The sequence below is a fragment of the Phasianus colchicus genome, chromosome 9 (genome assembly GCF_987193195.1).
Source record: "Phasianus colchicus chromosome 9, bPhaCol1.hap1.1, whole genome shotgun sequence".
NCBI lineage: Eukaryota > Metazoa > Chordata > Aves > Galliformes > Phasianidae > Phasianus > Phasianus colchicus.
Window position 1 is genome coordinate 23,305,846 of NC_143444.1, and position 25,097 is coordinate 23,330,942.

The window sequence follows — 25,097 nt, forward strand, 5'->3', positions numbered from 1 at the left end:
AGCAACGCGCCCTTAGCAACAGCGGTGGGTCGGGCGCCCCGCCTACCGGGTGAGATGTCTCCCTCCTATTGGTCCGATAGAATGCCGCAGCGTGCGAGGATTGGCTGGACTAAGTGTCAGTTATTCCGCGGGTGTCCCCCCCCATCTCGGGAAGGTGAGGGCCTCAGGGTCGGGCGGGCTGTGAGGGGCCGTGAGGCGGGCGGGCTGTGGAGGCGGGCCGTGGGGCGGTGATCGTTTCAGGATACGTTGTAGCATCGAATTAACGACCGTTATGTCAGCAGGGGTTGTTACGATAGCAGCCAGGGACTGATGGACCAGTGCATCCCCAGCAGGCTGATGCAGCCCTTCGTAAGCGCGTTTTCCTTTGCCGTGGCTCGGCGGGCAGGGCCTTCGTGCCACCGCAGCCCTTACGTCCTCAGGATGGTGCTGCTATTTCTGAACAGCGGCTGTGAGCGTGGCTTTCGAATAGGAGGACAGCGTTATACCAGCGGCTTCTCCAGCATAAATATAGAAGCCTTAATTTAGAATCAATTTGGGGACGTTTCAGGCTGTAAAGTTCTCTTAACAAGATCTCTGCCGAGGACAGAGCAGCTCTTTATGGGACTGTAAATTTCATGCAGACGGTCCCTGTGAAATGCAGGCTCCCTCTGCTCACTGGCTGTTCTCTCCATATCAATCATGCGCCTTGCAAGTAACGTTTCACAAATATTCTGTAAATCACAGGAAAATGCTTGCAGTAATGTGAAATATGACTTTCACTTGACTGTTTCACCAGAGGCCCCTAACAGGCCATTCTCCTGTCAGCACTAACATTTGTTATGGCTAATAACACTTTCAATCACAACTATTTTGGGAAAATGGATTTATTTTCAACCTGCTTCCCCGCAAAGGAGATCCTGAGAACGCCCTGCCAAGGACACGGGCTCTTTGCAGAGCACAGGCCGTTAATTCCCAAATGAAATTTCATCTCATCGTAGTTCTCAGTCCTCTTAGCCAACTTTCTGAAGTCTCTGTTTGTTTGTTTCCCATGGCCAAGATGCATTTCCACCTCACAGGTACTGTTTTCAGGCAGCTTCTGATAACAGCAGTAGGAAGTTATTTTGGGGTGTGTGCTGAGTGCACACTCACGTTGGTCAGGGTGGGCTGGGGGATTTCGTACTGAAATAAAAGTGTGGCAAAGTAATTCGGTAAAGTGCAGATTGCTTTATGGGATTAAAGACAGTGCAGACAAGGGGTGTTTCTGGATCTCCTGCTTTCTTCCACAAAGCTCTTATTATTTCAGATATTCATAGCTTTTTCATGATGCACCATTGAAAACTCAGAATGAGCACACAGAAATTAGACGACAACAAAACAGAGCTAAAGTCCACCGTGCTGAAGGTCCCCAGGCACTCTCCCTTTGCCAAGGTCAAACATGTCCTGCTGGAGTGGATTTAGGCCCAGTTCAAACAGCTCAGTGCACTCACAAGAGAGTCACACTGCACTACCAAGCATTGACCATTGACCCTGTCACTCCCCATGAATCCACACCTATCTGTGCCCTCATGTACCCTACTTACTTTTGGGTAGGTCAGATATGAGAGGTAGTGTTCTTGTTGTGAGGCTTGCAAGAAACCAAAGAGGGGAGAATTAGTAACATCAAAATGACTGTATTAACACAGCAGAAAAGAGAATGTATAAAGGAAAATGAGATACAATTAATGGCTAGAATTCCAGACATCTTCAATATGATGGTAGTTCCTTAATACAGATTATTTTTTTCCTACTTTTAAGGCCTTTATTAAACTCCTTTCTCACTTTTCTCCAGGCAGAAGAGATCATGACATCTGTTAAAGAGCAGGAGGCCATCAGGAAACTCATGATTTTCCTGCAAGAATGGGACAGTGCTCACAGAGTTGCTCGAAGCCACATCCTAGACAACTTCATTAGAAGCAATAATGGCAAGACAGAACCAGAGCTAGAGCTGGAGTTCTCCCAGGGAGCCAGCTTGTTTCTGGCTCGCCTGGCAGCGTGGCTGAGGATGACGTATCTGTTTCCTTGAAAAGCTGAAGGTGGAACATGGTAGTGGGATGGAGAGGAAGGGAAAGTTCTCTACCAAAAAAAAAAAACAAAAACAAACAAACAAAAAAAACTGTATGAAGAATAAGCTTCTGTATAAAGATCCAGCTGCAGGAGGAAAAAAAAAAAATAGCTATCTAAATTGGAACTGAAGTCGTATAGCCTGTCTCTCAGGGACCCAGAATTAGGAACCTAGAATCAGGAACTCCTGCATGCCTTTGAAAGGAAGGTCCATGCTCCCTCTAACAAAGAGAGTACCTAGGTTCAGACCTCCACATTGCTAGAGTTGCCTGGGGAACACTGAGACAGTCTGTAATTCTCTCCTTAGCCTTATCAAACAGCTACACGTACAGCACGTGCATCAACAAGCTGCTCAAGTCCATTGGCATCTTCTTATCTGCTGCAAGCGGGTGAGTACAGAATGTCACTGCCTGAGAGGTGCTATGGGGAAGGAGCATACAGGCAATGGGGTTGTGGCTTGCTATAAGATGCTCTCAAATCCAAATCCACAGCTTGCCCGTGTCCAGAACCACTGGGTCATTGGCACGGTGTGGAAAGAGCATGCTGGAAGCCTGAGCGATGGGGTTTTTTGTGCCTGTGGTTTAACATCTGAAACAAGCATGGGGTAAAGCTGTAGGTGCTGACATACTGGCAGTAAAGCTCTGTCCTAACTGAGCCTCAGGTGCTTCGTGTTCAGTGTCCAGGTGCCATCGCACTGCTACAGCAAGGTGTGCTTGCTCAGAAAGATGTGCTCCAAAGCAGGTGACATTTTTGGCTTTGTTCCTCCATCTGTGCAGACGCAGATACATTATTGAATTTCTGGAGATCGGAGGTGTCTTGACGCTCCTGGAAATACTAGGGCTGAACCACCTGAAAGAAGAGGACAAAAGGGAGTCTGTAAAGCTGCTTCAGCTCATTGCAGATGCTGGCAGGAAGTACAAGGAGCTCATTTGTGAAAGCTACGGTAGGCAACGTGTCCACCTGTGCTTTTTCCTAATTCAGGTGAGGCTGTTCTCCCTGACCTCTGGCCCCAGGGCTGCTTGCAGCACCAAGCCATTCCTCTGCTGCTGGACAGCAGATTGCTGCAGCATTGGACTGGCTGGAGGGAACTCAGAGCTCAGCTATTGTTGAGCAGTCACGTTTCATCTGCTCGCTCCGTTTTTAATGAGCTCGCTTTCTTTACAGTCATTTCTTTTGATGCACTATTGCTGTCCCACTGCTCATAACTGCTACAGAAAAATCACACAACAGTTTCTATTCTTACCCACAGTTGCCTACTGCAAACCTCCTCAGCCTTCCCCGCTGGAGGCTTTTGTGGCACGTACCTTTTGAAAGAATAGTAGAATATTTTTTTTCCTGTTCTTTTTTTTTTCTCCTGGATGGTAGAAGCCAAACACCATTTACTGTTCTGTAGTTGGGATTATGCCTCACACTGCCGGTGGCTGTAGGGAGATACCTGCTGTCATAGCTTTCTCCGAGAGGTAAAGCAGCAGAGAGATCCTTAGCAGTGCTGCTGGCATGCAACTTAGCGCCTTTTTCTCCATGCAGGTGTGCGATCCCTTGCTGAGCTGCTGGCCACCTGCAGCTCAGCAGAGGCTCAGGAGGAGGCGCAGATCTTGCTGGGCTCTCTGGGCCGCGGCAACCCCAAGTACCAGAACCAAGTGTACAACGGGCTGCTGGCAGTGCTGCCACGCGGCTCTCCCCATGCCCAGCAGCTGGCTCTGCAGACACTGCACAGCATGCAGGTGAGTGATGGGGATAAAGGGTGCCCCCCCCGTGTGCCCCCGGGAGTTGGAAAGCCTACAGTTATGCCAGAGAGAAAGGCTTAGCCCCATTCCCAGCACTAGCTGGGGCTGCACCCTACCCATAGGGGGACAGCGGGGAGCATTGCGTGCATCTGCCCCCCGCAACCCGCCCTTGTCCCGCAGGAGCTGCTGGGAGAGACTCCCTCGGCTGTAGTGGCGCCGCTGCTGGCGGTGCTGGGCTCGGTGTACCCCGAGGTGCAATACGAAGGTATGAGCCGTCCCGCGGCCCGGGGAGGAGGGCGGGTCCGCGCGGGGCCCTGTGGGCGGTCGTTGGTCAGCGGCTCATTAACATGCGCCCGATTTGTGTACCCAGCGTGCACCGCGGCGCCGCGACTCGACTGCGCTGTGCTGTGCCGCCGTTCCCGCGGGGCAACGCAGGGCTGTGCGGAGCCGGGAGCGGTGCGGGGAAGTGTGGGGCCGGGAGAGGAGGAGGGAGCGGGGCCGGCGGGGATCGCCGTGCGCTGAGAGAGACAGGCGGACAGGGGGATGAGGGCCAGGAAAGGTCCCGTTCATACTCTGGTTTCTCTTCAGATCGTATAAATCTTTCGCCTTTTACTAAAGATTTCCGTGGAGAGGAACAAGCACGAGTGTCGTGGAATTTTTTGAGGCTCCGCTTACGGCGGAGCTATCCCTGTTGTGGTTAATAGCAGAGTCAGCTCTTAGGTTGTGCTAAGTTTTGTCGAAGTGGAACGTGTGGAGTTCGTTTCGCTTTCTGCTTCTCAGGCTCCTTCGCGCAGTTCCGTGCTGCTCGCCCCGCCCCCAGGCGCAGCCCGAGTCCCGCCCGCGCCGCACTGTGGGCCCGCCCCCGCCGCTCCTTTTGGCGCCGCGAGGCACCGTCCTCATCTGAGCCTGGGGGGCGTGGCGCATCGTCATTAGCATGCGGCTCATTAGCATGCGGCTATTAGCATACCCAGCGTGCAGCGCGCGGTCCCACGCGTCCCGCCGGGCTCCGCCGCCCCACGCGTGAGCGGCCGCCGGGAACTGACGGGCGGGATGGTGCGGGGCCGGGCTGTGCAGCGCTGAACTGCGCCCAGCGCAGTGGAGAATTGGGGGTCGCCGTGTCCGTAGGGAGGCGGGCGGGCAGTGGGCACGGGGCCGGGAAGAGCAAGATTTATACTCTGGTTTCTCTTCAGATCGTATAAATCTTTCGCCTTTTACTAAAGATTTCCGTGGAGAGGAACAAGCACGAGTGTCGTGAAATTTTTTGAGGCTCCGCTTCGGCGGAGCTATCCCTGTTGTGGTTAATGACAGAGCGAATCCAGGAGCGATATTCAGCGCCACCAGTGGTGCTCATCGCCGCCTCTGTACCCCCAGCCGCCCAGCTGCTGCGCACCCTCGCGGCCCGCCGCGCCCCGCCCGCCCTGCTGCCCGGCCTGGTGGCCCTGCTCACCCCGCCCGGGAGCAAAGCACGTGCCAAAGGTAACAGCCGTGGTCGGCAGGCCGCAGCGGCCCGCGCTGTGTGGGCTGTGCCTGTGGCAACGCACGGCCTCTCCTCCCTTCTCTCGTCTTATAAATGTGTCAAAGCATCGTTCTTACTTTCCTCGGATTCCTCCTGCAGACCCAACGCTGCGCCCGACGGAGCCGATGCCGGCCCACGTTCAGCAGGCAGCTGCTGCTAAAGCTGTCGGGTAAGGAAACCTGGAGTAAATCACACAGGAGCGTGCGAGAGGGAAGGGGGGCAGAGAAACATCTTCCTTTGATCAGAAGTGTATAGCAGGATCAAATGCACCCTCAGCAGTTTGGCGATGTCACCAGGCTGAGCGGTGCAGTTGACACAATAGAAGGGAGGGAAGTCACACAGAGGGAGCTGGACAGACTCGAACAGTGGGCACACGAGAACCTGATCAGGTTCAATAATGCCAAGTGCAGGGTGTTGCACTTGGGTCGGGGCAATCCCAGATACACGTGCAGACTCCTTGAGAGCAGCCCTGCAGAGAAGGGCTTGGAGGTCCTGATGGACAGGAAGCAGGACATGAGCCAGCACTGTGCTCCTGCATCCTGGAAGGCCAGCTGTACCCTGGGCTGCATCAACAGGGGTGGCAGCAGGAAGAAGGAGGGGACCATCCCCCTCTCCTCTGCCCTTGTGAGGCCCCATCTGGAGCGCCGTGTCCAGGCCTGGGGCCCCCAGCACAGGAGGGATGCAGAGCTGTTGGAGTGGGTCTAGAGGAGGCCAGTAAGATGGAGCACCTCTTTTAAGAAGAATGGTTGAGGGAGCTGGACTTGTTTACCCTGGAAGCTCTGGGGACACCTAATCACAGCCTTCCAGTGCTTGAAGGGAGCTTACAAGGGGAGGGGGACCAACTTCTTACATGGTGTGATAGTGATAGAACAAGGAGGAATGGCTTTAAGCTAAAAGAGGGGGGATTTAGGTCAGATTTTAGGAAAAAAAAAATTAATTGGAGGCAGTGAGTCTCTGGCACAGAGACCTCAGCCACCCAATGGAAGAATGTAGTACCTGTGATTGACCACAGAATCCTTACATCTGGCTGCTTGTGCTAAAGTCTATGCATTTATTATGAATTTCCTGCAGTGTCCACAAGATAGTGCTATGAGAACACTTCTACAAAAGCAGATGAGTTTAGTGGGTACAGGGACATAGTCTCAAAAGCAATGACATTGGTGGTGGTTCCACTTTGAGCCCTGGGTTCTTCACATTCATGCAGGAAGCTTTCTAGAATTTATAATGCACCAGGAAGCTCCTACCAATAATTAAATAACTGTTTCTCAACCAAAAACAAACAAACAAACAAACCACTAAATGATTGACAATCCATGCTCAGTCAAATGTTTGAGATTCTGTCTTCTGTCCATTGATGCCTCCATGGGGATCACACCAGATCTGTACCAAGAGTGCCAGGCTCAATTTATTATGTGCCTCTTCCACTGCACAGGGTAGAGGTTGATGGCTTGTCTTATTGCAGCATATTAGCAAAGGAGTCAGCAGAAGTGGCTGAAGAGCTGATCCAGCTGAAAGTGGTGCACGGCCTGATGGTTGCAATGGGGAACCTGGATTATCCACTCAGCCAGAGAAATGCCAGCATCTCCCTGGAGGTGAGTGTGATGGTATACAACAGATGATGTCATAGCATGCAGTCTCTTTCCAGAACACTTGAACAGAAATGCTCCATGCACTGTTTTAGTTTGTTTCTGAGCACAGCAGACAGAGTTCACAAAGGCAGGAGTGGCACTTCATTCTAGAAATAGCTGTACTACTTGTTCTATTTGCCTTCCTCCTGCCAGCCACCACAAAGAGGGTACTGGGAAGCCAATGTTCACCTTCACACACCTGTTCTACTCCGCAGCTTGCCCTGGGGGCTGGCATAGACAGAATTAAGTGGTTAACCAAGGTAGTTTCCCTGGATCTAGACAGTAGTACAGAATTATAAGCAGGTTACTTTGTCCTGCTGGTGCTGCTTAAAGAGTTTTGGCTGCCTCAGCACAGATCTGTGATGACTAGGGAGAGGAAGGACCATGCCATGAGCAGTGGGAAAGGCACAGAATGAGGGACAGCTGAGAATCAGGCTACTCAGGGTGACCTATCTGGTAATGCAGAAGGTCAGTATACTGTTCACCTGAGAAGATAGCGCTCCTGCAAACATCCTTCCTCCTCTTATCAGTGAGCTGGCACTGGGGGACAGCAGAGTGGAATAAGGTAGGGCTTAGAGCAAGGACCAACAAGTTCCTGTACACAGAGTTCTACCTCCATTCACATGCATGCACACCCCTTATCCCCATACACTAACTCTCTGTTCTGTTGCAGTATTTTGTCCGCACATATCCCTTTGTGGAGGAGCAAGTAAGGAAGGCAGTAGGGCACATGCTGTTCCAGCTCTTTAAGGTAAGCATGCCTCCCAACAGAGTTTATCAGTGGTGCTAGAAGAGTTTGATCTGTTCTGCAGAGGTGTAGGGACTGTAATCCTCATAGAGAAAAAATCCTGTCTTGAGTAAGAGCCCAGAAATGAACCAAGCCCCCCTTGGAGAAGTTTTCACCTTCAGGCCATGCTCAGAAAGATCATTTCTCTAGTTCAAACCCTGAAGAGAGCAAGGATGGATCTCAGACACCTGCTACTTCTGCAACAGCAGGATCTCTGTCAGAATGTGACAAGAGGTGACTCAAGTTCCTGCAAAACCAGGACCCTCCTGCCTCTAGCTCTTGGAGTGGTGATACAGAGCACTAAGCCATATTGGGTGCAGAGAAGGGCAGAGACAGCACTTTTTCATTGCACCCAGGTCCCTCCTGTTTTACCACAAGCTACCTCTGGTCTAAACTAGACGTAGCCAAGAGTAGTAACACCAGAAACAGCAGGACTGAGCAAGGGACTTGTGCTTTAAACTCAGCAGGGCCCAACAGCCCTTTCACTCTCACTGTGCTGCTGTCTTAGTATGCTGCACCAGGTATAGTGCAAGACAACCTAACACTATTGCTACCTCTTCCAGAACTGTCCTGAGACCTGGTACACAAAAATAGATCCAGTCCAGGCTGAAGAATTGGTCTCCAATCTAGTGGACAGCCCCAAAGACACAATGAAGATGCAACCTGCAGAAGGTAGGCATAGAACTGGGCTCAGTCACTTAATAGCCCCAGTTGTTTTGGACTAGTATCACCCTCTGAAATTAAAGGAAATAGTCTGTGGTAGAAAGCAGTCCAGGAGACTAGGGCTGGGGTCTAGGGCAAGAGTGAGTAATGATAGTCTTTGTGTACTCTGGTATTTGTATGTCTACACGCTGGAACTGGAGTTCACGGGCTAATTTTGTCCTTGTGGAGATAATCCCTACAGTAAATTGAACAAATAAGAGGCACCCAGCAGCATCACCTATCTCCTGTCTGTCCTCTCCATCATGGCCCTCTACCTTGCTCGCCTCCACAGAATAAGTTGTGTGGGGCTATCTGGACCAGGCCACACATAGGGGTCATGGATCCCAACTTGCTACAGCTGAACCAGTAGCAGCTTTACTATTCTGCCCTCAAATACAGGTTTTCATGGACTGCTGAACACAGATTTTTATGGAGCATGTTGACTATTTCCTCATAAGCCAATAGGACAAGCATATGAAGTAACATTCTGGGCCACTGCTGAAGCCTGACTAAACTACTTAGGTGGGAGGGAGTGACAGGGTCTTACCTGCCTGCTGCTAAAAAGAGCTGATCCACTCACTGAAACATATTGAGCTTTACTGAAGTAAAGGAGGCTTGTTTAAGAGTGTCCCTTTTTCCCCCCTTGCTTGGGAAGTTCTACACCACAGAACCTCAATTAAAAGAGAACATTTATTTTAAATTATTTTTATGCAAACATTACAAGTGTAAAGACTTCAAAAATAAGTCTACTCCAAGAAATTAGGGTACCTCTACAGCACTAGACAGTCTTCAGGGACTGTTAAGACTTCAGCAAAAATCAGCAAGAAATATGTTTTAAGGTTGAAGTTAATTAAATACAGGAACATTTATTTAATTGAAAAAACGTTGTAAAATACTGATTTTTTTTTTTAAACAATTACATATAGTCCATTTTCTTCCTAGAAAAGTTTTGCAGTGTTTTCAAGCACATCTGGAATCAAAAATTACGTGTACATTAGAAAGTTATGTGTATCTACTTCTATTAGAGAAGTCCATTGTCATTAATAAAGGACCAGATATGAAACATATCTAGCAGACTCTCAGCCCTCCTCCCCCAGGCCTTGAAGGGGAGGTTTCTAGCAGAGTCTCTACAGAGTACCCTGATACAAGACATTAAGAGAGATAGTCTGCAATGTTTGCTTCTCTCAGGCACCCTACTGCATTTAATAGTAGTTACACAAACCACTGACAAATGTTCAAGACGTACAGAAGATTGCTTGCAAACCAGGTTTTGCTGTATTTACCGACGCCTCTGCTTTCTTATCTTCTTGCTGGCTTGCTCCTCTAGTTGCATGGCTACTTCCAGAGCATCCAGTGTTTCTGTAAAGGAAGAGAGGAGTGACAAGGGGGTTACTGATCTGAAAACTGAATTCCCTGGCCCAACTATTCCACTCAGCAGCAGTTCAGCTGATGCCCTTTCTACTCTGAAAAATGCAGACAATAGGACCGGTCCAGCCTAGTGATCGCCTAGGAGAGTGACTAGAGGTATAAGATATGTTGGTGTTACTTCAGAGTTTAAAAAAAGATTAGTGAAAGTGCAGATTAAAAACACACCTCCTGAGTAGACACTACCTCAAAAAGTATTAACATACCTCTGGCACTAAGAAAGTTTCTTGAGCTCTCTTCTATGAAGTACTTAGCTCTGCTCACAAATGTCTCAAGGTCATAGTCTGGTTGTTCTGTGATTCCCAGGAGGTAGTCAAGTTCAGTTGTCATTTTCTGTATTTACAAGAATGAACATAGTAAGAAACTGATTTTCAAGTAATTCAAGTTTCAATGCATCTGGCACACCAAAGCAATTGAGCTGAGCTTCTACAGACAACTTTATCAGTCTATGCTCATTATCAGCAGATGGAAGTTGCTAGGTGGAGGAGACAGGGACTGGCTGGCCACAAGCACCAGAATTCCCCAGTTTAACCTGTTGGGCAAGAAACCACAGGAAAAAAAAAGCAGTAAGGGAAATGTAATACCATTTAATTACAGCCCACGGCCTACCCAGTAGCATTGGGTTCAAACAAAGCAAGCTGCTGTCAACACGTCGAAGCATCTTGAGCTGGGCTTTCCTCTTTACCTGTCTCAGTTCTCGAAGCTGTTCTACAACCTTCTCCTCTCGTTCACCAATTTGACTCATAGCTTCACGGAAATTAAACAGGTGGGGAGAAAGATCTTCCTCCTCATCCTTGGACAGCTGCAAGAAAACAGCTTAAGTAAGAACAGCAAGTTGTTTCCAGCTTTGAGATCTTTTCAGCCCACTGCACACACATACACTGTGTCGAAGACCTGAGCTTTCTTCATTCATTTCTGTTTCCTCAACCTCCATTTGATTCTGTGTTTCACCACCTCCATTATGAGGACTGAGCTCTTTCACCCTGCAACAAGAATATTTGCCACTTAATATCTTTCAGCAGTTTCAGGGCTACAGTATCACAAAGCAGCTGGTGAAATTCATCAGTGCTCAGCAAAAAGCATTTGGCTTTATTAAAAGAAATTCCAAACATTATCACACCTGGAACAAGCTCACATAGAAACTCTAAAGGGCTGTGAAAAAGAAAGATGAAAGATGTTTGTTTCCACGTCCAGTCTAGCCATATCAAGCTAGGACCTCTCCTGGAGAGAAGTGCTAAAGTACATGGTACTAACTGCCAGTAAAGCCTTTCACAGGGACACATCAGCTTGGTCTGTCACAATCAACTAAGAGGACTTAGTATGGAAAAAAAAAGGACTAAGGTGGTTTCCTTCCCTGCCTCAAAAAAAAAAACCACAAAACTTTCCATGTTAGAATAGGCCTGTAATAAGGACAAAAGTAATGGCTGATGACATGGAGCTAGGAGTAGATGTGAAGCATCAGCTAGGCACTTCATCCCACTTAATAGCATCAGCTTCATATTTTCAGTGAGTATTAGCCTACATATTCCCTTTCCTGTGGCCTAAACTTGCCTTGTGCATCAGCAGTGAAGCCAATGGGAGCAAGCAAAGCACAGTGCAAGTCAGATGCTTCATTTTGTCTTGTGCTTTCAGGTGATCAGGAATGACTGTCCACCAAAATAAAAAAAAGCAACTTCAATTCTGAGCCTGAACCAAACCTGTGAAGATTCATTATGCTCCTGAATGTTCATAACTTTTCTCTGGAGTGTTCTCTTCCTGTTAAGGAGGGGACCATGAGGTCTTTTATGACATAAATGAAAGAAAGCTACCAAGTCTGAAGTATGCAAGTTTTATCTTGTTAACATAGGACAGAAGTCACAGACACTGCAGCCATTGTACAGAGCCATGCAACACAGCATCAGCAAGGAAAAATTCAAATACCACTGATCCTAGTGAAAGATGCAAGGCTTTAGCTGTTTCTTTAGCTGTTGTGCTGAGATTCAAAATACAAACTGCTTTCCCTGCAACAAGAGTTTGCCTATCCTTTTTCACTCATCATTTCATCAGAGAGATGTAAAGGCTGCTCTTCACAGGTATTCCAGGGTTCAGCAAGACCCCCAGGGAACTCTAGAGATCTGTTCTTACAGGTGCCCAAGACCAACCACAGAGCATTCAAATCCACACCCCCACCATTTGCTACCAAGCACCTGAGTTCTCTGGGTTCTTTAGATTTCATTCAAGTGGTATCATACCCTACTAGCTCGTATTAAAGTAAACACCTAGTGGTGTTCTGCATAATCTGTAGGGTTATGTCAGGGAATGTAATACAGCAGCCATATTCTTAGTGCACACTATAGATGGAGGTCACCATTCAGGACACTGCCAACAGGGTATACTTCCTACAAAAAAACAGGGCAGTTTGAAGTCTAACATGAGACACTCTTCCTCTGAAGAAAGACAGGACAGTAAAAACATATTCTGCAATAACAGTAGAATCCTTAAGTCAGGAAGTCATACCTGTCAGCGTATCTCAGTGTGTTTAAGGTGTACTCGCATGAACTCATGCCTGGAGAAATCATTGCTATCTGCAAACAGAAAGCCACGGTGAGTTCCACATCTGCCTTTTGCTCAAGCTATTGGACCTGCAGATCTCATTAGACAGCTAGGACACATTAGGGAAAAGGGTCAGAGTTAAGACATGGCCAGGTCTGTTTTTCTGTACTGCTCCTATGGAGCATGCCAGTGACTGTATCCAGTTTTCCACTGACTTTGCAGACCCGTGGTGCTGCACTTTCCCAGGAAGTGTGCCTGGAGAGCACACTATGCACTACTGTAGATGCACTGTATGAAAATGACTTGTGCTGCCTTATTCCTGAGACTGGATCAAAGTTCACTGAAGATTTGACACCACCAAAATTCCATCCTTCTGGAAGAGGAGCATGCAGCTATCTGGTCAAATTGCAACACTCGCAAACAGTAAGTGGGTTTAACTGTATCACAAACATACTTACCATACAGGTCCTTGAGTTTGTTCCTATGAAAGAGTCCCTTAGCACCTGGGTCAACTTGCTTTCACGGAAAGGAGTATGAGATTTGTTCTGGCCTAAAGCTCTGATACATTCCTAAGAAAAGACAAATCTTGTGAGTGCAGTATCTGCATCTCTTCTTAAGAAGTTCTGCGAGCTACAGCCACCAGCAGGCTGGAGAAAAATCATCTCTATTGCTCTGTACATGCTTCCTAGCCTTTTAAGTACACTCCACATATCTGACTATCACAGGATACCCAATATCCATCATATATAGAAAACAGAAACACAAAAACAACACAACTTGAATGAAGCTTAAAATGGCTGTGCCAGTGTCTGGCTGTGCCAGACTCAACAAGACTATACAACTATATTGTTTCCCTGGAAGCATACTAAGAGCAAGTATAATACATATCATTTTCAGGGTTATTAAAATACAAAACTAAGATCCTTTTGGCTATTCTTTTCCCTTGCACTGGAAAGAAACAGAGTAGATTACCTCAAAGTTAAACAAAATCCTGTATTGTTTAGCACCATTTGCTCTCTGAACTATAGCTCACCTTCAAAGCCAGCAAGCTTTTATTGATTTCTGCACCTTCCATTCGCGTCTGTCGATCAGCACTAGATGTGTCTGCACCTCTCTCGTTTCCTGCCAAGTCCACCAGGGAAAATTTGCCAACCAGTTTCCCTCTGTGACGTAGTATGATTTGGAAGCAGGCATGCGACCGTGAAGAGCTAGCATTTGCAAAAGTCTGCCCAGATGTCCTACAGCAAAGATGCAAACAAGCATCAGAACTGCACCACTGGAGATTCAAAGGTCCCAACAGCATTAAAGACCTGCAGCCATTTAAGTTCTTTAACCCACACAACAGTACCTCAGGTTTGCATGAATTATGGAATCACTTCTGTTATCATGCTGCCCAGCTCAACTCAGCCAGCCTACATAAGTATAACTTTCTGACTGCCAATACCTCATACATATTTAGAGCTGGAAGAAATACCTTCAGCCCAGCATTTTCCTTCCACTAAACATTTGCAGTGTGCTAGCACACTGCAGTCATTGTAAATCCCTTTCTCCAGCCAAGCTTAGCCTTTGTTGTGCAACTGTTCCTGCCTGTCACTGTTAGTGATTGGAGTCTGCCATACCATAAGCCTCACAGTGACTTCCACTAACATTTGTTCCCTTAGGGGGCTGGCAGGTTTGTAGTCCCACCCACATCCCTGTTCCCAGGTGAAGAGGGAAGGGGGTTGCCATGAAATATTGTTGAAAAAGGCAGGAGCCTGAAACATTGAACAGTTCCTGCATGAAACATCACCCAAAAAAGGATGCACAACAGAGCATTAGTGGAGCTTTCAGGATGCACATATCTGTATATGCAAAGTAATACTGCAGCCAGGAAGTTCTTCTTGGCCAAGTAATATCTGCTATGAGAATATATCTTAGAAAGTATCTTAGAAAGCTAAGACTTTATTAATACAGAACTTAGCCCCTGATTAAAGACACACCAGTGCAGTGGTAGTCTGCAGCCAGGCCTGCCAAATTGAACAGCCAAGCCTACAGCAACTCCTCTCAAGGATTTCTTAGATCTTCAAATGACACATAGCCTTTTTGCTGCTATCAGAATAGCTGATCTAGTAGTTGTACTTCTGCAACTACAGCTTGATGCCAGCTGCTCTTCCTTGATCTCACACACTCCCAGGGAGCAACTTATGCTCCAGTATACTAGCTGATACTTCTAAACTGGAGTCTGCCTCCTTCCTAGACGTGTCATAAGGGAAAGGCTGCTCTGATGCAAATATTTCCTCTCTTCTGGACATGCATGAACATGTGGCCACTATGGAAGAAAGATTAAATCTATGTCTGCTAGTCCTTCATTCTGTAATCCCCTTGTTTTCATGCAGAGGTGCAGATCAGTGCCTGTCTGCTACTGGGAAAACAGGCTCCTTGTTTGAAATCCAAACAGCAGCTACAAGCATCACTTTTTGCAGACACAGAGGTACAGACACGATTGCTTTCTTATTGTTTTAAGGCATCAAACCTGCAAGCACTGCCCATCTCAATCATTCTGATGACATCTTCAGCACAGCAAACTTGTTTCTCTTGCAGACCAACAACCTGAACCTGCTGCTTGCCATCCTCCAGAACTCGAAGCTTTGCCTTCTTATTCAAGAGATCAAACACCTATATTCAGGCAATAAGATTGAGGCAAATTTGAACAAAGACTCCTTGCAGGTAGCCTGTACTGGCTTTACAGAGATGTACAGGAACATCACATTTAACAGAGGCTTAACAGACTATGAAAAAAGTATATTTAATTCAGCTACATGTAAAACACATAGCCAGAATCAGGCCAGGATTAAAAGAAAACAAGAAGTCTTACCTTTCCATTATATATTTCAAAGAAAGTCACATAGACTTCCAGGTCCTGACTCCTGTACCTGGGCTGGCTTAGAAGAAAGAAGACATCTTGTGCTGGTGAAGGAAGACAGTAACTTAATTAACTAGTTTAAAACATGTCCTAGTTGCTATTGAACTACTGCTGATTATCACTAGCCATAAAGCAGTGACTAGCAGCTTAATGACAGCCATCCTAAGCAAATTCTAATGAAACAATTAGCAACATGCTACTATCTGGAAACCAATTTCAGCAGCGCTGTCATCCAGAAACTGAAAACAGGGATATGGATGCTTCTAATGCTAGTATTACCTGCAGACAGCAACCCTTGCTGATCTAATAAGATCAGCGTAAGTAAAAACTGCACACACATCCCCCTGACATGGGGAACATCAAGACCTGTTATTGCTTTGGACAGGCCTGCAAAAGCCAAGTATTTGTTTGAAATGCTTCCTGCAGAGAACCTAGACAGCACTTTCATGCTGCTGGAGATGATATACCAGAACAGTTCAGTTGACCCCTTGGTTGAACTTAAACTGACTTGCTGCACTGACAGTTTCACAAAATACTTTTCTATAAGAAAAGTAGAACAGAGTGCATGAAGTAAGAAGCATAAACCACACTCATATGCTTTCTGAATAACAAACTTTGTATGAGAAGTTGGTAGCATTCTGTTGCATTCAAGTCAGGTACTTCCAAACACATTCCTTACATTGAGACAAAAGCAAAGAATTAATCAAAATGAAACAATTCAGCTTCTAGTTTGATGTTACTGGACTATCTCAACAGCAACTGTCTTCTGGTAAGTGTGAAATAGCAGGCAGATCTAGAAAGCTATATGTTGGATGGAAAACAGTTTGTGAAACTGGAAAAAAAAACAGTTGTACCTCCTGCTATAAACAGCCCCACTTATTAATCAGAGCTTAAGTACTCTATGCATCTTTTACCAGAAACATTTTAAATAATCCTATAAAAACAAAGCATATGTATTTAAGAAAAGCATGCACAAATTTGATTTTCATATCTTAAGAATCAACTTACATGCAAAAGCATATATGCCCTTTGAGGCATTCTGTGCTCTCCCAGAGAAGTCTCCACCCATAGTCTATTAAGAGAAAAGGCCATCAGAAGTAAAGTGCAGTTCAAAAGCAAGGCAGGCAACCTGATTTTAATCCCAAGAACATATTAGGAAGTTATCATGTATATGGTCTGATGTGAATGAGATGATTACAGCAATACAATTAAGTTATTTTCTGCTTCCCTGTCAGTTTAGAGGAGATTTGGACCATACAAAATGTCAGTTAAATGCCTGTAAGGCTCTGGAATGCTGGGTACACCATGAGAGTTCAAAGGAGTTGTTCCTCCAAGAGGAAAAAGACATTATTTTCCTCACAACTTCAGAAGAAATACTTAAAGCTACAGAAAAGAAGGATTAACAACTAAAACCATTAACAGTTTATGACAAAACCCTCAAGATCCAAGCTCCTTGTATAATCCTATAACAAAGTACTTGAACATACTTTATCTAAAGCTATAAAATCTGATTCTTTGGAGGAAAAAAAAAAAACTTACATGCGTCTTGCCACTGCCCGTCTGACCATATGCAAAACATGTTGCCTTTCCACCCTCAAAGATTGTCTGTACAAGAGGCCTAGCAGTGAACCTGGATATTCAGAAGGTAAGAGACAATTAAGGAAAGCATTTCACATCCTACTTTATCAGTTTTCCTACAAAAGTAAATAAAAGCAAGTCCTTAGATAGTTAGCAAGGCCATGCAAAAACTGTTAGACTTTCTAGTTGTTTGGTTTCCTCCAGAAAGGAATTTTGTATTTATTTCAGGTAGCAGTTTAAGCCAGGCTGTCACCCAGCTGTAGCTCAATGCTTTTTATCTTGAAAGTCATTCCAATGAAAAGAAAGCATTACCTGTACACCATTTCATTAGAAGCACATTCATCAAATGAAAAGTCAAATCTAAATGTTTGGGTTTCAAGGTATTTTGTTAGGTCCACTTTCTGCTTTGGCTCGTGCACCAGAAGGACACACTTGCTTGGAACAGTAATCACATCACATTCCTTTTTGTTTATCTCTGTTGACAGAAAAGAGACTCAGTTTTAACATTAATAAGCCCTATCAAACTGCTCCAGATCAGGGCTGCTTTGTCAGCACACTCACCTTGTTTATTCAGAGGGCGCTTCCTAACACACACACAAATTCTATGTTCTTCTATCTAAGAAAAATTAGGAAAACGAGTAATTATGTTCCTGTTTCACCTACTTAGAATTACAGAGAAAAATGTCATGCTTCCTCACATCAACTTTTATATGCACTGATTAATTTCTGAGAGGTGCTGAAGCAGAGTATAACTCATGCAGTAAAGTCTTGAAGTCCATCAAACACAGAAGGAACACTATGAGCAATTTGCCTTTGAGTAGCATACTCAACATATCATGCAGAAACGCACCTATGGTAAAGTACACCAAACATTCTGTACTGGGATCAATAACATATTCAATTGCTGGCCAGCTGTCCAGCAAGATCTGATATTACTACTGCAGCCAGGCTCAGGTAAACTGTTATTTTAATTTACCTCTGGATGTATTTTAAGATCTGAAACTTCACTGATGTAATACATTTATCTACATAGGCAGTACAGCTGCACATTAGTTGAGTTTGGAAAAGTGCCTATCACATGATGGAGAAGATGACAAGTTCATCTTCTGTCATGCAGCAATATTTGATTTTCAGCTTTGTCAGATGCAGGTACAGAAACCACCTAGTCCTCTGTAGTAGTCAACACCGACTTGTTTGGACCTAATGCTGTCATTTTTCACTGACAATAGCAAGGCTTTAGCTAGGCAAAGTCTGCTTGTTCTCAAGTATTAAACAACACCACCTCCAAATCTGCTGAAGATCTCTGCTGAGCCTGCTTTTTGTAATTTGACCTTAACTTCTGCTATCTTACTTTTTGACCTAGTTTAAAGTCACTCACTGTACAACTTATATATGATAACAGTATGTTACAGGGTAACAGTCTGTTTTATTTATTCATACCTATATATAAAACAAACCAAACTACTATGTAATATACTCTGACATTCACAAGCTCTAAAAAAACTGCTCATGTTACACACAAAACATTGCATGATAATCTTCAAAGGGCAATCTCTCTGACATTGCCCTATGCAAACTAATGCAATGCAGCTTATCCTAAACTGGACAGGTTAGTGACCTCACATTTACTACCAGATGCCTCAGGATCACAATATGCTCAGGATTTCCTAGGAGCTATGATGCACTAATTTGCTCATATGCTAAAACCCTCAGTACAAAATAAGTCAAGTAGTCTGTGCTACAGTCAGTGGCCTCAATATTTCCTTACTGGGTCAGATAGGGATATTGGCTGGCAGTCTAAATTTGCTCTGAATTCCCTGATCATCCGTGCAAACTCCCAGTTTGGACAACTGCTGTCAATTTCCTGCATGTAAAAAAAAAAAAAAAAAAAATCAGACCAAGGTAATTAGCCCATTATAGCAATATATATAAATACATTTTGGTTTTAACTACCACGATATGCTATCCTATAGCATCTCCTTACTGGTATAGTACTACACCTGTGCACGTTTCGTCCTGATTTCACTAAGTTGAGCTCTCTTTTCTTCTCTCTTGTTTTTCATCTTCTCCATCTCTTTCACAATGTTAGATTTTCTTCGAACTAGATAAAAATGAAAGCATTTCCTTTAATTAAATTTTCACCCTATGTTTTAAACACATTTTACACCACCCTGTCACTCTAAGGGCAGAATTTCTAAAGGAGATACCACCATGACAGAATTACATATTTATCATAAAAATACTTAAGACATCCAGTCTTACTCCCAAAGCCACCTTTTCAAAGTGCTAGTCTAGGAGCATACGAAGTAGCACAGTGATGCATCACTGACTGGTGAATCAGTTCTTAGCCACTGCTCCCTGGTATCCCACTGCTCTCTGGTACCTGGGCTCTGTGAAGAGCTTATTCTAGCAGAAGGCAGATTATCCTCTGTAATGCCATTTCCATTTGGAAGCACAATTTCTGGAGCACAGCGCAGCCTACTAGCTCTGGTTCGGCCAGCTGCAGAAAGAAGCCAGACCAAAGACAATAAGTGGAACCCAAAGATTAAGAACTATTTGTTATTTGTAAAGTCTTACAGACCTCAGTTATTCCTTTGCTCTGATTCTGGATTGGTTCAGAGAACAAGCTAAAGCTTGCATGCAAATAGTTATTTTTAAATCCAGATTTTATTCAAAGCTACAAATCAACACCACATCAGCTAGACAAGAAGTTAATATCAAACCTCTTATTTGAATATCTTTAGAAAACTTAATTCATGAGGCATATACACAGCTATTCAGAGAAGGTCTGGTCAAGATAGATAACTACAGTTTCAAGTAACTCAAGCAGGCTCCAGTTTTTGCTTTACTCAACCAGTATATGTAGAAGTACTACCAGTGTAGTCAGAGCCTGTTGTGAGCAGTACTAAGGCACTTTGTTTCCTGCTCGCCCTGTGAATGCTACTTGATGCTGTTAAGCAGGTACCACATTAAACCACAAGACCTGCTGCAGCTGTCTGATTAAGGAAGTACATTGTTTTTCAACAAGACTGTCTCCCATGTCCTTTGATAACTCCTTCAGTCAGCAGCCCCAGATATTTACATAGCATTGGACCTCCCCCTCTTCATATATGAAGGGGCAGGGGCTGCTCCTATTCCTAGATTTGTAGTTTACTTAATTAAAAACATGCAAAGCACATTGCTTCATATCAGCAATTCTCTAGGTTCTTTCTCTACTCACCAGGAACTGCCAAGTTGTTTCTTATTTGTGTAGAAGTACAGGGATCCACCCCCATCTGATTTTCCTGGAGGTTGTGCTGAGATTCTGTGATGACAGACATCCTAGAACGGCCCCGCACAGCTTTGAAAACAGAAATTCAAGGTCAGCATCACATATCAGACACTCAGGCATTTGAAAATAATTAGGTATTCAGATGTGCAGGCTGTGATTGAAAAGACCGTTTCCAAATTTGAAACATTAGCAAAGTCTAGGATAAAGCAATGCTGGAAAGGTAGGTGGGTGAGAAGTGACCACCACAGAAAAACAAACAGTTCGTTCCAGATTTGCAGCTCCAGTGAATTTCTTTTCAGGTATCACTAGGGATTCACTAATATGGCTGTTCCAAATCTTAAGACCTAGGAAGGAGGTAGTTACATCACAGACAAATGGAAAATCCTCTGAAGCTTCACACCTGCAGGCTACAAATTAACTGATGGTGATAACAGAACTGCAATCTGGCAGCTGCTTAAAATGAATTTATCCAAGGCTATATCATTAATTCTGCTTTATGGACTACAGATTGAGTTATCTACACCTAGGAAAGCCAGGACATTTCTTCCACATCCAAAGACAAAACTGGTCAAGGGCTGGATCACACCCATCACAAACCCAAGCCCAATACAGAGAGAGCATGGGGTGCCACAGTGGAGTGGCAGCTTAAGGACACTAATTTCAGCTAAAGTACTCTACACAATCACAATATGAAGTCTTCACAGAGTGCCTTTTTGAAGCATGTGGCAATGGAGACTACCTAAGGTTTTCTTCTCTCCCTGAGAGCAAACCACTTACAAAGCTTCCTAGGGAAGGGATAGGAACATACACCTCGATAGATTTGTAAAGAAAGCAAATCTGGTATGAAAAATACAAGTGCACTATGAAAACCAGAACTAACCTCCAGCAATCACAAGAATTTAACCAGAATTAATCACTGTGATTTCAAAGGAAATAATGTGAAACAAATCTCAACTTCAGTTCTGGATCAAATTCCTTACAATTGTGCCCATGAAATTCAGTGCTCACGTGTTAAAATTTTTACCTGCAATCTTCTGCTCAGGTGCAGAGACATTAGATGTCACTGCTGCAACTTTAAGAACAAAAAGAATCAGTTTCATTATACTCAGATGGTATGTTATTCCATTTCCTTTTGTCAAACATGCCCAAACCTGATTTCATCACAAACTTGGCACTTTTGATAGTGCTCCTGGACAGGCATACATGCCATAGGATTTGCTCCACTTCAATGGTTTGGATTCATTTCTGTACAGAGAATATACAGCATCTTCTAAAATTCTCACTGCTTCACACAACTTTGACATCACCTGTTTTCAAGTTCATCCTAAAAGCACTGCTTCTCTCACTTCCTTTAATGAGAAGGAGATAGACACCTTCTGATCTTTGATTTGTTTAGTTAAGGACTGACTACTGAAGTCAACATTAGCTTCATAATTGGTGCAGTACAGAGTTTGCTATGAGACTTACTTCCTGACACTCATGTAGTGCAACTATAATATAGATAATATTTGATGACTGATAAATTGCTTTCCGCCTGCACTCTGAGCAGGTCATCAGGACAAGATTGTGCCAGAAGCAAAGGCAACACACACTTCAAATTTGTAATTAGATTTTATACATCAGCAAAGCAGCAACCTCTGTGAGGACATTTCTTCTCCCCCATCTGTCAATGTCTGAATTAGAACACCTTTATTTTTCCAGCTGGCTGTCCATTAACTGATTTGTCTAGTTAACGGACATTGTTTTTCTTGCCAATTCACAAGATTTACAGAGAATTCTCTGCATTTGAGAAAGATCAACATGCTCTAGTACAGAACAACTTTTGACATACTGAGTTTCTTGGACTACTCCTCTCAGGTACAAGGGGATTTGTACTGTTCATATCCGATATTAATTTCCCTTCTCTGGCATCATATACAACAAGAAGGCCAGACAAATGCAGCCATTCACAATTCATAGAAAAGCAAAAGTTTTGGCCAGCTATGACATTAATCTGCAGTCAACTGACATCAGCATCACAACTGTATTATATAAATAGACCTGTAACACCATCACTTGCAACTCAAAAACAAGAGCCACCTAAAAAGGTGAAAAACGCATGAATCTCCTAACTCCCACCACCTCAAGAAAAATAATTCCTTAGGAGCCCTGCACTTTTTCTCATCTATCTTTGCTCAGAACACCACACAGACAAAAATCACTGAGCTACGGCACACCAGCTAGCACTTCAGCTGCTTAGTCTGAAGCATCTCCAGGAACAGTTGCTGCCCATGGGGACTGTTTGAAGAGGAGAAGCCATTTGATGCTGCTAATTTTTTTCTTGCACTTTCTGTTGTCATTTTGACACCTTTTTGGCATAATAACTGTCACTTCTGTTTGCAACGCTACATCCAAAACTTTAAACCTCACAGCAGCAGGAACTTCCTGGCAACGTTTAAAGCCATATCAAAGAATAACTACAGCAGTGCTGCAGAAAAGGGCAACATATAAAAAATGCCAGCTTGCAGGAACAGGAGAGCAATTGGTTGGCAAAGGTGCTGCACTCAGGAGCGTGAAGTGTTGGTACAAAGTGGTGTGCTGTTTTTAGCACTGCCTGAACAAGCAGCCTTATGCTGCACTAAAATGGAATACCATGATCACAATGGGAGATCACTGTTTCACAGGGATGTAACAACAACATTTTCTCACCTTCCCGTGGAGCAGGAATCTTTGAAAGAGTTGATCTACGCTTCTGTTTCTGGAAAACAATGAGAGCTATTAATAATCAGAATAAGTCATGAACACAAAGGACAGCACTATAGAACAGCATTAATGCAGCAAGGATTTCTGATTAAAGTCAGAACACAAAGTCAGATGTCACCAACTTGTAAAACCAGCAGCATTACTTATAACAAACCCAGTTTTAAGTGTGCTGCGGTCACGCTACCAGCTGGGGAGGCTAAAGCACTTACCTGCACCGTTACATTCTCTTGCAAAGGAAGGTTCTCTTTCACTTCTGCAGTGGGTAGTTCTTCTGCTAACTCAGGATTTAATGTTATCACATCATCAATCTCAATCTGCAAGAGCAAAGAGAAGATTTAGCATTTTCTTTTTTTAATGTTGACATTCAGGACAGGCAAATAAACAATAAACGCGAACCACTGCTTGCCAAACGTTAAAATCGCCCTTAAGGGTGAGACAACAGCTGAAATTGTATTTGAGTAGCCTACATCCAGCTGTGCTAGAAGAAACGTGCTAGTTATGCCATTTACCCTCATCTGCCAAGCACCACGCAGCTCTGCAGGTGCCATAGAAGAGCTCTGTGAGCACAAAAGATAGGCAAAGCACATCAAGCGCTTTTAATCTCTTACGGCTAATCTTAGTAAATCTCAGCGACTTCTATGCTAGCAGAGCATTAAGGGGTGACGGCGACTGCGCTTACTGAAATAAACTTCAAAGAGCTACTTAGACCTGGGGAAACGAAGGGTTCAGCATTTAATCCCCAAGCCAACGCACCTGCATTCTCAGTGACAACCACAAGTGAGTCCATGCAGCTCCAGCCGCGCCTCCCGCCCGCCCCACCCAGCAAAGTCACAATCCGCGAGCCCGCATAGACCCCGCCCGCCCCATCAGAACGCGCGGCATTCCGCAGCGCCCAGGGCAGCGCTGAGGGCCCCGGCCCTCTCGTTTCGGCTGCTCTAACTCCGAAGGTTCTCGCGCAAAAACAGCAGCGCTACCACCGGGCCGGCGCGGCACGCACCCAGCCGAGCAGCGGCGCGCAGGGAGCGGGGCACGGCGGCGCGCCAGGAGGGCCTGGGTCAGGCCGCGCCCGGCAGCCCCCGGCGACACGGGGCTGCCGCCAACCCGCGGACAGCGCAGCAGGGCAACGCCGGCCCCTCACCTCTTTGCCCTTGACGACGCCCGCCTCGCACCACTCCACCGACACGGAGCGCTGCTGCGCGTTCACCTCCTTCACCGTCGCTTTGTGGAACAGACCTGAAAGGAGGGAAGTCGGGAAGGAGCCGCGAACGCCGCCGCCCGACCCCGCGGCAGAGACCCCCACCGCCCCGGAGCCTTGCTCCGCTGCTCACCGTTGCTGCGCTGGATGTTGACGACGCGCCCGGGACAAACGTGGCGGTAAAGCCGCGGATCCATGGCGCGGCGCTCCGTCCCGGCAGCGGCACGCACGGACGGGCAACGGCCGTTCGTTTAAACGCCGCGCGCCGCGGGGCCTACCGGGAGAACGCGGCGGGGGGACTGCGAGTCCCAGCGTGCCTTGCGCGTGGGAGGCCGGCACTCACGCCGGGGGGGAGGTGCAGTTCGGAGCGAAAGGGCGGCAGCGCGCATGCGCAAACATCGCCACGTGGGACGGAGGGGAGCGTGGTCCGCAGTGCGGTTCTGCGCTGCGCCGGGAGGGGGGCGCTGTAGAGAGCGAGGAGCGTAACGCTGTTTTGTTCTCTTACCGACCGGCAGAGGGATCGCGCCGCCGAAGCGGAGCCTCAGGCTATTCCACGACACTCGGAATTTCCGAAGACATTCGTGTTTGTTCTGCTTTTCACCTGCAATGGTGAAAAGGCTCCATCGAAGCAGCGGTGAGAGGCACCGCCAAAATTCCACGACACTCAAAAGATCCCACGACACTCGTGCTTGTTCTGCTTTTCACCAGCATTGGTGAGAGGCTCCACCAAAGGGAAGCCTCCAGAAATCCCACGACATTCATGCTTATTCAGTTATTAACCACAATAGGGATAGCTCAGCTGAAGTGGAGCCTCCAAAAATTCCATGACGCTCCAGTGCTCCCACAACACTCGTGCTTGGTGCATCTTACGGGACAGCTCTGCAGAAGGGAAGCCTCAATCCCACGGCACTCGTGCTCATTCTATAGCTCAGTCTAAGTGGAGATTCCAAAAGATCCACGACACTCGTGCTTGTTCTGTTACTAATCACAATACGGATAGCTCTGCCAAAGGG

General features: G+C 45.8%; 2 protein-coding genes and 2 non-coding genes across 11 annotated transcripts; 3 read left to right on the top strand and 1 right to left on the bottom strand.

The window, feature by feature from the left end:
- The first annotated feature begins 27 nt into the window (after window positions 1-27).
- ARMH1 (armadillo like helical domain containing 1) lies at window positions 28-12,848 on the top strand. 6 transcript variants are annotated; one of them, XM_090146577.1, is made up of 12 exons: window positions 28-154; window positions 1,808-2,025; window positions 2,400-2,468; window positions 2,856-3,022; window positions 3,607-3,803; window positions 3,987-4,071; window positions 5,115-5,282; window positions 5,422-5,491; window positions 6,785-6,914; window positions 7,624-7,701; window positions 8,301-8,409; window positions 12,619-12,848. In XM_090146577.1, the coding sequence occupies exons 2-12, from the start codon at window positions 1,820-1,822 to the stop codon at window positions 12,690-12,692; spliced, it is 1,353 nt and encodes a 450-aa protein (XP_090002703.1). In that variant the 5' UTR covers window positions 28-154; window positions 1,808-1,819; the 3' UTR covers window positions 12,693-12,848. The 6 variants fall into 6 exon arrangements, with proteins under 6 accessions (XP_090002703.1, XP_090002701.1, XP_090002706.1 ...); XM_090146575.1 differs by lacking the exon at window positions 28-154 and adding an exon at window positions 169-348; XM_090146580.1 differs by lacking the exon at window positions 28-154 and adding an exon at window positions 169-348 and having other exon boundaries at window positions 5,178-5,282.
- On the top strand, window positions 4,375-4,490 carry LOC116236347 (U5 spliceosomal RNA). Its single transcript, XR_004168529.2, has one exon. It is a non-coding gene; the product is annotated as a U5 spliceosomal RNA (small nuclear RNA).
- On the top strand, window positions 4,977-5,091 carry LOC116236411 (U5 spliceosomal RNA). The gene has a single exon (XR_004168546.2). It is a non-coding gene; the product is annotated as a U5 spliceosomal RNA (small nuclear RNA).
- On the bottom strand, window positions 9,614-24,754 carry KIF2C (kinesin family member 2C). 3 transcript variants are annotated; one of them, XM_031601193.2, is made up of 21 exons: window positions 24,218-24,754; window positions 24,028-24,122; window positions 23,099-23,203; window positions 22,836-22,884; window positions 20,097-20,216; window positions 19,260-19,376; window positions 18,877-18,977; window positions 18,645-18,740; window positions 17,438-17,492; window positions 17,189-17,351; window positions 16,838-16,928; window positions 16,307-16,370; window positions 15,251-15,342; window positions 14,909-15,051; window positions 13,430-13,634; window positions 12,855-12,965; window positions 12,361-12,428; window positions 10,745-10,847; window positions 10,550-10,666; window positions 10,071-10,197; window positions 9,614-9,798 (listed from the first exon to the last, which is right to left on the bottom strand). In XM_031601193.2, exons 1-21 carry the CDS (start codon window positions 24,279-24,281, stop codon window positions 9,719-9,721), a joined length of 2,166 nt encoding a protein of 721 aa, XP_031457053.2. In that variant the 5' UTR covers window positions 24,282-24,754; the 3' UTR covers window positions 9,614-9,718. The 3 variants fall into 3 exon arrangements, with proteins under 3 accessions (XP_031457053.2, XP_090002695.1, XP_031457062.2); XM_090146569.1 differs by lacking the exon at window positions 19,260-19,376; XM_031601202.2 differs by lacking the exons at window positions 24,028-24,122; window positions 24,218-24,754 and adding an exon at window positions 23,643-23,711.
- Window positions 24,755-25,097: the final 343 nt, after the last annotated feature.